The sequence below is a fragment of the Chelonoidis abingdonii genome, chromosome 4, assembly GCF_003597395.2.
Source record: "Chelonoidis abingdonii isolate Lonesome George chromosome 4, CheloAbing_2.0, whole genome shotgun sequence".
NCBI classification, from domain to species: domain Eukaryota; kingdom Metazoa; phylum Chordata; order Testudines; family Testudinidae; genus Chelonoidis; species Chelonoidis abingdonii.
Window position 1 is genome coordinate 8,269,022 of NC_133772.1, and position 15,878 is coordinate 8,284,899.

The 15,878-nt window shown below is 44.5% G+C and overlaps 1 protein-coding gene across 4 annotated transcripts in view; it reads left to right on the forward strand.

Moving 5' to 3' along the window:
* TSPAN2 (tetraspanin 2) overlaps window positions 1-15,878 on the forward strand; it is a 48,180-nt gene that overhangs the window by 5,267 nt on the left and 27,035 nt on the right. For all 4 annotated transcript variants that reach the window (XR_004373982.2, XR_004373983.2, XM_032782529.2 and 1 more), the window contains exon 2: window positions 5,438-5,540. Coding sequence is in view for 2 of the 4 variants with exons in the window: in XM_032782529.2 (XP_032638420.1) it covers window positions 5,438-5,540 (103 nt within the window). In the remaining 2 variants the exon portion in view is untranslated. The remainder of the gene's footprint in view (window positions 1-5,437; window positions 5,541-15,878) is intronic.

Genomic DNA, 15,878 nt, shown 5'->3' on the forward strand with positions numbered 1-15,878 from the left:
CATGTTAGGGCTTGCTGTTAGTGCAGCTTCCAAGGCTGAGGTTTTATTTGCACAGAAGTCAGGAAATACAAGGAGCTGGTTCCCACAAATGTGCTTTAGCTGCAAGGGGGCTTAATTATTGTTGCTGAGGGAGCCATCACTTTGAATCCCTGCCTTTAGTGTGTTTAATATCTTATCCTTATCGCATCAGCCTAGTTTTTGCCTATAATGTAATTTTCTTAGCGGGAGTTTGTGCAGGGTGCCAGGGCACAATTTAAGACGCACAGTGAAGTATCTATCACAGTTTTAACAACAGCCAGTTCTGATGATATCTAGTTGAATACAAGCTAAAGGAAACTCTGTAATAATACAGCCATTAGCGATAGTATTAGGCTGAAAGGCCCTTTCCCAGGGCACCCCTTCCCATTTTTATTCTCTTAGACCTCTCAGCCAGAATCAAACCTGTTTTTCATTGCCCCAGTGTCCAATAACCCAGGGCCACACCTCTCACTCACTCCCCCAGTGCTGCCCAGCTTGGGGCCTGCACCTGTCACTTATCCTAGGCATATCCTGGTGGGTTGGCTGTGCAGGGAGCCAGTAGCCCATTTCCTTTCTCTGTGCTAATCCTCCTTGGAGCTGCCACTTGAGCAGAAGGAAGTTATAATGTTGGTTAGCACTAGGAATGCTTTGATATCTACAAACACAAAATGGCTTAGATTTTCCACTGCTGGAAAGCAGGGAGAGGAATCAAAGTCTGCTAACCGAAACCATGGCTTAACAACTTCTGACAGCCTCTGGAGATGTTGGCTATACACACAGGACCTCAGCTCCCATAATTGCAAAACAATACAGCAGGGTTTGATGGTGGTGTTATTAGGGATGTAAATACCGTTTAAAAAGTTAATTGTTTAAAAGATTAAAAATATTTTGTTTAAGTGGTTAACCAATTAAAGTGCTGGTTGCTGGGGCTGATCCAGTTGCTGGGACTGAGACCGCTCCAGCTGGCATGGGGTTGCTGGGGCCAACCAGCCAGCCTGGGGGTTAGTGGTTAAGGCGCGTTAACTGGTAAGACTAATGTTAACATTTTACATCCCTAGTTGTTCTCAACTGTGTAGTTACAGCTCTTTGCCAGATATCCAAGCTCTCAGGGAGAGCTGCTCTGGATAAAATTGCCAGAGGTAATATTTGTTTTCCAGTTTGATTAGTGATAATATAAAAGGATTTCTTTGCCATCAGCAATTTCTGTCTCTTGTAGGCAGATGATTTCCTAGAATTATACCATTAGCATGACCTGCATGTTGTAAAAGTGTTCAGTACGACTGGGCAGGGCCATTGGGTACCTAGAGAAGTGATTTTAGGAAGCCATTATATATTTGTAGCCTTTTAACGTGAGAAGTGTTTGCCCACTTAAAAAAAAAAATAAAGTTAGGCACAGAGGCTGCTCCAGCTCCGCATTTCATCTCTCCTCACATCCACTATGTTTCTCAGCTGGAAACAAGAAGGAGAACCACCACCTGGTCACCAGGCAGCTCTCTGTGGACCCAAGTTACCTCGGACACAGAACACTTCAATTGCACTTTGAATAATTAAACCAATGTTGCATTCTCAGCAGAAAGTATGTGATATTGTAACACTGACCCTATATAAAGCCCATTCATAGCTCCCTGCCTCTGTACACTGGGGGAGAGAATGCTAAATAGACACAATTCTCTATCTTCTCTCCTACTGCTAACTCTTCAAGCCTGCAGAGCTTTCTTGTGACTGAAGTTCTATCCAGTATGAAACATGCCATTGTCAGTACAGAAGATATCTGATCTCATTCAAACAGCCTTCTGCCTCTTTAGCAGTTCAGTGGGGCTTGCCCAGAGCTACTTCCGTCAGTACCTAGTAGAAAATGTATATACAATACTTTGGATTCAGAATACTTGTAATTTTCCCCATGAACTTACGTTGTAAATAACCCCTCCTAGGTTATTCTGACAGAAGGGCTGTAACCTATTAGTCAGCTGATCGGTATGTATCATTGTACCTTCTCCTCTGATGCTGCTTAAAAGCCTTCTGGAAACATGGACTTATTCTGATCGCTGCTTTGTATCCTGAGCAGGGCAATTCAGACTAAATATGGTCAGAAGGGTGCAGACTATAGAACCCAAGCTTGTTAAAGAACTAAAGGATAATAAAGGCATTTTCTTTCATAGTATTACTTTTGGGGGGCAGTCTTGCCATCACTGTATTTACGTCTCACACCTAACAGTCCCCCTTCGGTGAGGTTTCCCATAAAGGAAGGAAAGAAGAAATCTGTTGTGTCTGATGGAGCCACACAGGCAACTCAATGATACAGCTTTGGCTGGCAGGCACGCTTAAAGGGAATATCTGTGTTTGCCTATAGTAACTCTCCTGTTGAAATTGCTTCTCAGTTAAGAGCCTGTACAGTTGCACTGAGTGAAAGACGTGCAACCCAGTCTGATTGGATGAATGTTTCCTAGGCAAGTCTGGGGTTCCTTCAGCCAGCTATGGGTCATTTAGGAAAAGTTGATTCCGCAGAGACATTTCTACCATGTATGCCATTTGCAGTTTCATGCTCTGCAGTTTTCCTGAAGTATGGTTAACTACTGAAAGTCTAGCAGGCCCAATTCATGGCATAAATGACACCGAAAACACACATTTCCAGGGCAAAACATTAACATCTTAATAGAATTATTTTAAAGGACACAAATACTTTTTAAATAGCTTTTCACTCTTTCCCCCTTCTTTTGCATATTCTGTCAGAAGCTGCAAAATAGACTTCTACCTTACAATTTCTGCTTTTTCTTTTAGGCAAATGTCGGTAGGGGATTTTCCCCTTTACCTTGTAGGTTTTGAATAAGGTTAAACTGAACTCAGCTCCTCTTTTGTTTAAGTGCCACAGTTCCAATGCGTACAGTGCCAATATGCACAGTGCACTGGGAGTGGTGTTACTTAGCTGCAGCTGTGAATCCAACAGGACTAGTACAAAGCTTTGTGTTATGTGATTTCATGAAAATAATGACTATCGTGTCTTGTTTAATGTATTGAGAAAGAAGACAGGTTTCAGTCTCTCTGTTTCTGATTGGCTGGGAAGTTGCTTTACGTGCACACAGCTCTGACACTATCAGTCAGAAAACTTATCTGAACCTAGAAGGGCATGTGTAGCCCAAGTAAACCTGAATTTCCCAATAACTCCTATTGGTGATCCTAGTAAACCTAAGGCTAGCCCATGAGTCTGGCTCAGCAGTCTCTAGCAGTATGATCGGGGCACTGGGGGATGCTTGGCTTGTATACAATGATGAAGTTCATGCCAGTCCATTTACCTAGGGAAGGCTATGTCACTGTGTGGGTAGAGTTAAGCCAGGCCCCAGAGCCAGTCCAACAGTTTGCTTTCTTGCCCTGTTGCTCACTTTCAACCCATCCCCTCAAGTGCTGCTTCCAGTCTGTGCTGAATTCACTAGCACTAGTACTGAACAGGTGCCCAGTAGGTTGAGAGAGACCCAGATAGACCCATCTTTGGCATCTACTGTCAGTTAGATGCCAAAGATGTGATGAAGCAGTGGGCTCCCTCACTCTCCTCCAGGTTGGGCAGCGGCTACAGATTTTGGCTCTGGACTCTTGTCAACAGCATTTGTTCTGTTCTGTGCTGGCTTCATCTTTACTTAAATTAGCTTTGTGGGATGAAGTCTGTTGGTATTGGCCCTGAGCTCTGGTTTCCAGGGTCATTCTGAAACAGCCTCCTGTCCCCACATTGGTGGAGCCCTGGCAGAACTTTCCTTAACAGCCAGGCTGATGTCTATGGTTTTCATGGTCCTCTTTGAAGTGTCTGGATTTGATCCATGCTGATGTGATAGTTTCAGACGGATAACCTAGAAGGTATTTTTGCCCTTATCTGCCATAGGAGTGTCCTCTGTGGAGCACCAGGAAATTGGCCATTTCTGCATTGACAGTGCACTTAAATGCTCTGCACTCAATTTCTCTAGGGGAGGATTGGGTCTGATCCTGCAAAGTGCTGAACACCTCTGCCCCAATAACATTAGTGGGAGCTGGGGGACTCCTCAGCTCCCAAAAGAGGCTTAGCACGTAGCAGAACTGGGCCCATTATCTAAACATTTCTCCTGAGCTGACATCCCATTGCACTGGGTTTTTATCAAATCGGCTTCTTCTTGATGTTTGAAAAAACTGATACCTTCTTTGCTAGACAAGCAGAGTGTCCCTCATTGGGACAGTGCCCCCAACTTCCTGCTGGGGCTCTCGGTTCAGTAGTGAAGACTGTCCTGTACTAAAAGGCCACTATTACTCCCTGCAGCACGGGTTGTCCTTGGTGGCCTCCCCTCCAAGGGCAAATCAGGCCTAGCTCTGCATAACTTCAGCACATTCCCCCCAGTGAAGTAGGATCCTTTTTCTGAATCTTTTTTTCCTGGTTTGAACGTGCCCCTAATCAGAATCTGGCGTGTCTCGTGTGGACAATGCTGTTTGGCAGCTGGACCTCCTGAAACAGAGAGACTGTCATTTATAACCGAGGTGGGGGAGGAGTGTGTGCCCTGGCCTCATTTTCCTCAGAGATTCAGAGCAGCCACAGGCTGGGCCCATTGCATCCATGCTCCTCCTGACCATGCAGCAGGGCAGTGATGCACTGGCAGGGGACTCGCGCGGCTCTAATGTCTGTTTATTCAGCTTCACAACGGCCACAAGATTTTGGTTGAAATACAGTTAGTGAAGTTATTCCTCTCCCACTAGCTCTGTACAAAGCCAGTGTGGGCTGGCACCACCATCTCAGCCCTTGGGCATGCACCAATTCCATAGACCTCAGTCTTATGTTCTGTGCTTAGAGTAAGCTGGCTTGGCCTGCCTTCAAATTACCCCAGTTGGGTAACTGTGGTGTTCAGAAGCGGAATGGGGAGTGGCTGTGGGGCTAGGAGGAAATGCAGACAGAAGAGAGGAAAATGAGATTTTCATTAGGAAACTTTCCAATCGGTGTTTGTACACCACCAGGATACACCCAAATAACAGCACACTGGGCAAATTCTCCAAAATTCTGCTTGTTTGGGCTTGTGGGAACTACTTGTGGCAGCCTGAGCACTGGCGCCCTTCCCCTATGCCTCTGTTTGGGCCCTATCATTTTGTGTGGCACTCAGAACCTACAAGGCTCTTTGGGGCCATTTTGATGAATGGGTGAGGTTGGTTCTTTATAATGTTTGAAAGTCATTAATGGGTTGAAAAGCACTGTGGTGTTAAAGAGCCAGAGGAGAGGATAAGGCCAGTTGTTCTGTAACAGAAATTCATTGATATCCGATATTGGGAGGTGCCTGCTGAGTTCTGCGACTTTATAATCCTACAGTTTTGGAGTTTCCAGGAAGCACAAGGAGTCACTCGTTGCAATTCTTTGGCATGCTCCAGCTCTTTCCAGCCCTTTGGAGTTCAGTTATTAACTGGTCTGTTTGCTTTCCAGCTGGCAGGGTTGGCTGTCATTGCCTTTGGACTATGGCTGCGTTTTGGTGGAGTCCTGGGAGACTTAACTTCGGAGGAAAAATCCCCAGAGTACTTCTACATGGGTAAGTTAAGGGACTTAGACTTTGGCTGTATCTCCAACCTCAGTTTCACCAGCAAGTACGATCCCAAACACTACTCTACACAATACATACAAAAATGGTGCTTAAAAGGTCTGACAGGTGAATGGCACGAACTTTGTCTCCTGCCCTTCCATGCCACATTAAGTGACAGCTTCTCTTAATTCTCTCTCCTTGGCAGCAACTTTTGCAGACCTGAATTAATTCCTAAATATGATTTCATAGTTGAATTTTTCTGTAGTGCTGGTGCTTATGAAACAGAAACTGGGAAGGATTGCGCACTCATTCAGGTCTGCCCACCACAGCGCCCTTTGAGGCCTTTCCTTTCCAGTGCTAGCCAGCAGCATGGTGAAATTGGAGTGATCTATATCCTGCCACATTAGAAGCAGTGGCAAGAACATGTTTCCATGAGATTGCAACAGGATCATTTCTGCATATTTCTGGGACAGCTCCAAACACAATGGGAGGACTTACTGCTCATCGCTTCTTCTTGCCCCTGCATACACAGGCCCCCAATGTTGTCTCAGTGGAATTGGAACAAATCCTGACATGACTGAAAAGTAGAATTGCACTGTCGTCGCCTCCAGAATTGTTCCCCCAGCCTGAGCAGTGACTAGCCCAGCTCCTCAGCCCTAGGGCGGTTTACTTGGTCTTATGTAAATTTAAAAATGTAATTTTTCCAGAGTTCCAGATGTGCTTTTCAAGCGCCGTTGGGGTGTTCTGGAGGGTCCAGATGTTACATGTATATTATGTGCCTGATTGGTTATTGTGCATTGGTTGCCTTTGGTTTCATACTTCCCATTTCTTCATCCATCCATTGCCAATTGTGAGACACCTCCCATGCCTTTGATTTGTTTCCCCTCTCCTCTCTGATCACATTACGAGAAGTCAGATTCAGTCTATTTTAAGCTTTAAGCGGGTTCATTCAAAGCAATCTGATTATCACAGTCATTTCATCCTTGTCCAATGCCAAGTGCACAGCAGCAGCTGGGGAGCTCCAGAGAGAGAGCGAGAGAGAAAATCCTGGCTGCTTGTGTAAGAGTATTAAATATGAATCACTGGAGGAGTTGAATGCCTGCCAGAAGTGAAAGCTGACCCAGAGGCAGTGCACGGCACCAGTTATTTCTATCCTGGAATCTTAGTCCAAGTTTAACCCTTTCTCCAGTTACCGTTAAATGTCCATTGTACAGTTAAGAATTGACCCAAACCCCAGTCTCTTGGTGGGTCAAATGACACCATATCTGTAATTTAGAAGTTATTTGACCATAGTGCTCCTGCAAGTGAGGGCCTCAAGGTTTTGCCGGCAGCCTGGCATCTTGCAAACTTCCCTTGCTCAACTCTCCTAATGCACATACATCCTGGCCTGTAGAACTCTTGCTACTCCAGTCCTGGGCCCCATTCATCTCAGTCCTGATCCACAGCAATTCTGCCTTAAACAATGCAGCCAGAGGCTCACAGCTCACTATGCAATAGTTTAGAAACAGGAAGGGAGGAATACTATGTCCCGTAAAACTGAAGTGGACATTTAAGGAGGCAGAATGCAATTATTCAGATTGGAATTTGGCCAGGACACCAGGTCAACACCCCTTCACTGCCAAACGTCCCACAGGATTTTCAGTGAATTGATCTCTCCTACAAAAGATGTTACCTCCAGCAGAACATACTCTTAGCAGCATGCTGGGACATCATTCTGAACCTGTTGTGAAATGATACCTGGTGAATTGCCCACACCATGTCCTGGAGATCTTCCCCTCCCCACGTGTTTCCGAATGTCCTAAGAGACCTGAGTAGACACAAAGTTATTCTGTTCATCACAATGAATTACTACTGGTTCATTTATAGCCAGTATGAAATGGATAGATGGCTAGACCCTGACAAACAGCATGTGATATATCCCTGGTCACTCAGTGATGCAGTGATGTTCACAACCTCTTAATATCAGAGGGGTATTATCTACAAAAACAACGAGGAGTCCGGTGGCACCTGAAAGACTAACAGATTTATTTGGGCATAAGCTTCCTTGGGTTAAAAACCCACTTCTTCAGGTGCATGGAGTGAAAATTACAGATACAGGCATAAATATATATTGACACATGAAGAGAAGGGAGTTACCTTACAAGTGGAGAACCACTGTTGAAGGCCAATTTAGTCAGAGTGGATGTGGTCCACTCCCAATAATTGATGAGGAAGTGTCAATACCAAGAGAGGGAAAATTGCCTTTGTAGTGAGCCAGCTACTCCCAGTCCCTATTCAAGCCCAAGCTGATAGTGTTGAAGTTTTTTTGTTGAAGTATGGCTACTTTCAAATCTGTTACTGAGTGTCCAGGGAGATTGAAGTGTTCTTGGATTGGCTTTTGTATGTTATCATTCCTGATGTCTGATTTGTGTTCATGAATCGTTTTACGTAGAGACTGTCCAGTTTGGTCAATGTACATGGCAGAGGGGCATTGCTGGCACATGATCGCATATATCACATTAGTAGATGTGCAGATTAATGAGCCTCTGATGGTGTGGTTGGGTCCTCTGATGATGTCGCTAGAGTAGATATGGGGACAGAGAAGGCAACGGGTTTGTTACAGGTATTAGTGTTTCTGTGGTGTAATGTGTAGTTGCTGGTGAGTATTTGCTTCAGGTTGGGGGGTTGTCTGTAAGCAAGAACTGGCCTGTCTCCCAAGGTCTGTGAGAGTGAGGGATCGTTTTCTAGGATAGGATGTAGATTGTTGATGATGTGCTGGAGAGGTTTTAGCTGGGGGTTGTACGTGATGGCCAGTGGTGTTCTGTTATTTTCCTTGTTGGGCCTGTCCTGTAGTAGGTGATTTCTGGGTTCTTGTCTCGCTCTGTCAATCTGTTTCCTCACTTCGCCAGATGAGTATTGTGGTTTTAAGAACACTTGAGGGAGATCTTGTAAGTGTTTGTCTCTGTCTGAGGGATTGGAGCAAATGTGGTTGTATCTTAGGGCTTGGCTGTAGACAAAGGATCATGTGTTGTGTCCTGGATGGAAGCTGGAGGCATGTAGGTAAGTAGAGCAAGATGGGAGAGGCTCATTCACCTGCACATCTACTAATGTGATATATGCCATCATGTGCCAGCAATGCCCCTCTGCCATGTACATTGGCCACACCGGACAGTTGCTACATAAAAGGATACATGAACACAAATCAGATATCAGGAATTCTTTGTCTGGGTATCTGTAGAACCCTTACACTGCAGAACCTATCTGCTAAGAGGGGAAGTTGAGGAACAGGACAGAAATGTACTGGGAAACCCTTTGAACCTACACTGTTGACTGCACAGTGTCCAGTCAAATCCAAGCTGAATAGCCTGTAGCCTTTGGGCAATCTGGCAGGTCTGCGCTATTAGCAAAGATGTTAGCACCTGCTACATCATGAAGAGATAAGAAGAGAGTGAGTGTTTCTCTGTGCAGCAGGTTGTTCTGTTCAGGTGCTTGAACCTCACCCATTGCTGAGGTGCTCCAAGCACTTGACTCTCATAAGTGTCAGGTATGAGTCACCCCTCCCTTTTTGTCCACTGGGGCCTATTCAGAGAGATTCCAGGCGTCTCATTTTTCCAGGCAGTGCACAGGAGCTGTGTATGTATCTTCTGTTCCAGACAAACTGGCCCCTTGGTGCTGACAGCCAGGATTTTACAGCACCAAGTCCTAGTGCAGAGTGTGTTTGTCCTGTGGAAGGCTGCTGCTCAAGGACATTGCGGTCATCAATGTGACAGGGAGATATAAATATGTTTGGTTATATTAAAAATCTTTCCTCTAGCCTGTTTATAATGGCAGCTCTACAGCCACTTTCTCCAAGCCTGAGGATCCAGATCCTCACGTGTAATCATATCCGCTCAGAGGCAGTGCTGGGGCCTGTATTAGAGCTGCTTTCAGAGTCTGCTTTGTAGCTGTGTTGGAGGTAGCTATTGCATCATTCTGTCCTTTTGGCATGCTCCACGTGGCTGGGAAAGGTGAGCAGCAAGGAACGACTTAGCACTATGCACACTTGACATAGGGGAGACTCTAGAGAATCAGGAAGAGAAAACAGTCTATTCTACTGAAAAGGATAAGACGACCAAGAGGAAAGCATTAGAGCTGTGAGTATAACATCTGCTGTGGGACATCCTAGGAGGGCTCCTGGGGACCCCAGTCTGATCAGCATAGGACTGTTCTACACTCCTTTTTTGTACCACTCAAACTATATCAGTTTAGAAAGAGAAATGGCTAAAGCGGTGCAACTCGCTAGTGTGGACAGTCATACTGGCATAAAGGTGATTCAGAATGAACTACACTGATATAAGGACTTTACACTTGTATAACTGCATCCACACTAGGGAGCTGCCCTGCTTCCAACCATTTCCAAACCAGTTCATAGAAGTACAAAAACGGGGTGTAGACGGGCTCATGCACTCGGTCATGGGATTCATGCTGAACTTGGTTGTGTGAGGCTTGTTCTCGGAGGAGATATCTGCCACAGAAGAGAAGGGTTGTGCAGGGGGAGTATTAGGCTTAGTTTTAGGGCACTGGCTATAATCTCCTTCTGGAGGAGCATGGATTGAAAGAGGTGGTTAAAACCGGGCAAATGGAATGTAGTTAACAAGGCGAAAGAACTGTGCCTGTGGGGGGTTCTAAGGCCATTCAGACTGGCTCCTGAGGGAGACGCATTCTGCTCATATGGTACTTGGTTTGAACTGGTTTCCATCTCACTTATTTATGGTGGGGAGTTTTCCTGCATCTGAAATATTTTTTACTTTAACATGATTGATAATTTGTACTCCTGTACTTTCCATTTGGCTGGCATGAACCACCCCAATAGCCTTGTCCCTCACCAGCAATCAGGCATCTTCTTTGCCTCCTAGATTTAGTTCTGGCTGCACTTTCTAAGCAGTCCAGCCAGCTTTTCCAGTCACTGAAATATTCCTCTTGGTTGGAGACGAACTGGCAATTTTGACATAGGCAGATTTCTGTGTCAGAGGCTCAAGGGCGTCTCTGGTGTGGCTTTGTGTTGGTGGTTCAGGTTCCTCATTACAGTTCACAAGAGCAGGATTGGCAGGAAGGGTCTATTTTAGCACCATAGTAATCAAATCCTTTGACCCCCTGCAGTCTCTTACAGGTCCCTTCCAACCCTGATAGTCTATGATTCTATGATACATGCTGAAATTGAGGTTAAGGTTCCAACTGTTTATAAATGTATACACAGAGCAAGAGGAGGCAGTCATCCTAAGCCTTAGCAAACTGCACACACTGCCTAAACTGCTTGAGGTTCTCACGCCTGATAGCAGACATGCCAGTGCCTCTGTTTTACACCATTTAACAGCACTTGTTTCATGTCTCTGCTGTAAGCAGTGAGATATAATGGCAGCATTTGCTCCAGCTGTGACTTTGCTCTCAGTGATTTTTTTTTTCCATTAGATTTCATGATGAATCTTCAAACTCTCTTTCCTTTAATTATCTTCTTTCTGGGATATGGTTACAGTGCTGGGCTGCTACTATGCAGACACATCTTGTTTGTGTTGTCTGCATTGGTGGAGGGAACAAAGATCTGCAGGAAGAGGGAACTCCTTTTGATTGTTTCTTTCCTGAAACCATCACGCCAAGAAATCTGAAATTAAGTGGCTTGCTTTTTTGGGGAAGGAAAGCGAGACTGGTCCATGTGCTACCCTCTAAAGGGGACAGTGACACCTGGGTGAACCCAAGATTTTAGCTGAGTGCGTTTCAATGTCTCTGGTAATTTCCCACTCCTGAATGAACTTCTCATGCTAGTAGGGATGTTATCTGTGGGGTTGCTGCTTTAAGTTTAAAATGTTAAAGCCCAAAATGAAGACAATATGTTCCTGTCAAACAGGACATTAAGTTTGTGACATGAGAACTGACATGAGGAAGCTTCTATAGCAGGGAGTTAAAGCTACAGTATGTGACACTCCAGCACAAGGGCTCCCAGACCAGCCTTCTCATCCGCCCGCAGAGTCAAGTTAGAATTCCCTGTGTGATGCTCCGAGGAATCTCTCTTTCCTGTGGCAGTTGGAGTGTTCAGCTTCACGGGTCCTAGTTTTTCCCAGGTGGGAGCTGGGAACAGAGCCTTCTCCTAGGCTCTGGACATAACTTCTCCACTTGTCTGTTAGAACATGAATCTGTTGGTGTTTATGGGACAATTCAAGACCCAGCCCTTTCCTCCAGCATTGGCCGGGTAGAAAAGGAAGGCCTGTGTTCAGGCCCCACAGAGCAGGCTGAAGGGCACTCACTGTATATCTCCTAGCAAGTAAAATGTTAAACCACAGCATTGTCAGTTAGAGTAAAATATAAACTGAATGTAGCCAGTCCATGTTGCCTTGAAATGTATTAGGAAAACTAATCTGTGTGAATGAATCAGCCTGGATGGTAGCTCCCTGCAGCACGCTCGGCTCAGAAGCGCAGCAGTCCCTTCACATTACAAGTTCTTCATCATTTTATTACGTTGTACTTTCTCCACCCCAGTTATATAACCTGATCATTTGTGGGGGCTAGAGTGGCTGTGGTTGGAAATACAGTGAAGGCTGGGGCTCTCCTTTCAGATCACTGAGGAGGCTGAATGATCCTGCTAGCTTTGAGTGGCTATAACGAGACAGTGCATGCTTTAGGATATGAAGTCATGTCTGCAGCAGAAGGATATTAGCAGCTTTTCTCAATAGTGCCGGGTGCCCACGCAAACAGGAGCAGCCCAGCAGCATGACACCATATGAACTGCAGCTGTCTACTCCTGTGCTCAGACCATTTTCAATGCCACCTAGATGTGTATTTTGGGTCAGGTACCATATCCTGAGTCAGCACTTTAAAAAGTCCTGTTCAGTCTCTTCCAAATCCACAGGCCCATCAAATTCCAGCAGGCCTTTAAAATTAGAACTGGAGCCAAAAGCAGCGTCTGGACAGAAAGGCACAATGACCTGACACCTTCTGCCCAGGGACTGGGAATTGCTGCTGGGAATCATGCTATTGCACATCCCCCCTTACCTTGCAGATACTTTTAACCTCCACCTTAGATTCAGGTGGTAAACTCGACTCTCTTCGCCTGCACTCCCTCATGCTGCAGTCAGAGGAAGATTTGTATAGAAAGGGCCCTGAGTGGAAAATGAAAGCTACTGTACTAAAAGCCACTAAAGGAAGAACTGAAACTGTTAGAAGCGCCTCACCTTGCACCGTTTTTTATCACCTGCTGAGAGCTCCTGAGAGCCAGGACCCTTCATGTGCTGGCATGGGGAGGTCAGGTAACCATGAAAAAGAGTTCAGACAACAAAAAGCCATTTAAATACAGTGATCATGGAACTGTAGGGTTGGAAGATCATCAAGGGAGGGAGGGATAGCTCAGTGGTTTGAGCATTGGCCTGCTAAACCCAGGGTTGTGAGTTCAATCCTCAAGGGGGCCATTTGGGGAACTGGAGTAAAAATCTGGGGATTGGTCCTGCTTTGAGCAGGGGATTGGACTAGATGACCTCTTGAGGTCCCTTCCAACCCCAATATTCTGTTATTCCATCGCCCTTTGATGGGCAGGACCAAGTAAACCTAGATCATCACTGACCAATATTTGTCTAATGTGTTCTTAAAACCTCCTGTGATGAGGATTTTGCAACCTCCCTTGGAACCTATTCTAGAGCTTGATACCTTTTGTAGTTAGAAAGTTCTTCCTAATCTGTAATTTAAATCTCTCTTGCTGCAGATTAAGCCCCATTACTCCATATCCTACCTCCAGTAGACGTGGAGAACAATTGATCCCCATCCTTTTTATAACTGCCCTTAACATATTTGAAGACTGTTACCAGATCTCCCCTCAGCCTTCTGTTCTCAAGGCTAAACATGCCCAGTCCTTTTAACCTTTCTTCAGAGGTCAGGTTTTCTAAACCTTTTATCATCTTTGTTACTCTCCTCTGGACTGCATCAATTTATCCACCTTTTTGCCAAGAATTGTGTGGAGTACTCCAGCTGAGGCTTCCCCAGTGCCAAGGGGAGTGAGACAATTATCTCCTCTGTCTTACATAGGATATTCCAGTTAATACACCCCAGAATGATATTAGCCCTTTTTTTACAGCTGCATCACCTACTTGACTCGTTCAGTTTATGATTCACTCTAACCCCCAGGTCCTTTTCACCAATACTGCTAGGCAGTTATTTCCTATTTTGTAGTTGTGCATTTCATTTTTCCTTCTACGTGTCGTACTTTGCACTTATCTTTATTGCATTTTGTCATGTTGATTTCAGACCCATTCTCCAATTTGTCAAGGTCATTTTGAATTCTAATCCTGTTCTCCAAAGTGCTTGCAACCACTTTCAGTTCACTGTCATCTGCCAATTTTATAAGCATACTCTTCACTCCATTATCCAAGTCATTAAGGGAAATACTGAAAAGTACCAGACCCAGAACTGACCATGTGTGATCTCACGTAGATACACCCCCAAGCCTGACAGTGCTGTTTCTTCTTGGGTTTTACATTTTTCCATATACTCAGAATCAGGAGGCATTTAATAAGTTTAATGAGCCCTTTAACCAGGAAAATGCATTTTAAAACTGATTTCTTTGTCTTTTGAAGAGATGCTGGGTGATGAATCTGCCTTCACTTTTCTTCTCTTTCCTTGTGTGGGGTTGCCATTTCCTGTAGGTCTCCACCCTGCAGCAGCAGCAGCTGTTTAACTTAGTTTCATTAATACACCTGCTCTTTAACTCTGTAACTATGAATAACACATTCCCCTCCCCAGGCCTGTGATTCTTTTATATAAAGCACTTATAGATCACCTTGGCACCTGCCATTGTGTTCGTTGCTTTCCCCTATGACAATGCCATTTAGCAACAGGCTGTCTGGATCCCAGCTGCCCTACCCCACTGTGATTCATTGAGCTGATTGAAAACTGATTCTGGCGTCAAGGTCTAGTCAGACTACCAGAAGTTAGACTCCTAGCTGTACAGTTGTTCCTACTCCAGACTCTGTCATCAAGACAATACTTGCCTTAATTCTAGAAACACGTGATTCAGTTGACTGGGGATAATAAATTCCTGGTTGGCTATTAACAAATGAAGAACATTTTTGCTGTGACATTGCATCACAATACCTAAAGCCCAGGCACATATAGGTTTCTTAAATTGGATCCTTTATACATCAGACACCCTCTTCTATTTAGAATATCCCAGTTTTAGAATCTGCTCTCTAAAAAGGGATAGAAAATGGCTTATAGAAAAAGGAACAGCATAAAAAAACTGATTGTATCATGCGGAAAGTGTCCTACCCTGTGTTACAGAGCTGGAAACACTGACAGTGGGACTATCCACTGGCAGTATCAAGAGGAGATTTTAATGGACACCATAAAGAAGCCAGGATTCTCTCAAGCTTCTGCCCCATCTCAAATGACTCTTAGCACAGATAAGACAGATTTGGAGCAGACACATGTTATGGCTGCAGATATTAAACTGGCAATTTATGCCAAAATCTTATAATTTCTCATCTGCCCAGTATGAACTGTACTGCCAAGTTTATTAATGGACTGTATATACCAACAGTTTTACATGTGCTCCAAAAGCCAAGGTTGAGGCGGTTGATTTTAAACAACCTGGAAGGGATGGTCCTCATTATTCTCTTCACTGTTGTGCACTTGCACCCAGAAATTCTCCGTGTTTGCATTCAGACATCACAAGGGCAGTACATTTCGTAGTACTGACATAACCACAGGTGCTGGGTGATAAACAAGTCAGCCTGCAGTACCTTTGAACAGATTTACACAGCGCTAGGGAATATAACTTTTCTGTTACTAATCAAGCCACATGTAATCTTGAAGTCTACTGGGACTGTTGAAGCTCCATTAAAAATTGTCTGTCATGAATCTATGTCTAAGACTAGCATACGCTGGTACCTTATTTAGATATTAGCTCAGTGTTTTATAGCACATGCTCCCTGCATACTACCTCCATGTTCTGGTATAGACAATGACTGCACTATGTTAGTTTGTACATTCTTGCAACAAAATTATTTAGGGTTGTGAAGTGATTTAAGATGGGGGAATAAACAACAGTAGTAGGCTAATTCTGCTCTGAGAGTGTGTTGTAAGTGTCTAGCCAATGGGCCTCTAGAATCTAATGCAAATAAAAAAAACAAAGATTCTGTTTTCATGGAAATATGCTAACTAAGGGGGCAGAAATGCAGGATGGGCGGTTACATTGTAGTGGTGCTTATTTTAGAATTAAATTCGGAAATTATAATGTATTAACAGAAGCACATGTACTTGTTGCTGTTTGGAACGCTTAAGTGATTCTGAAATCAGCAGCTCTACAGTGCAACTTGAAATCACCATTTGGAACATGATAATCTCTTGTCA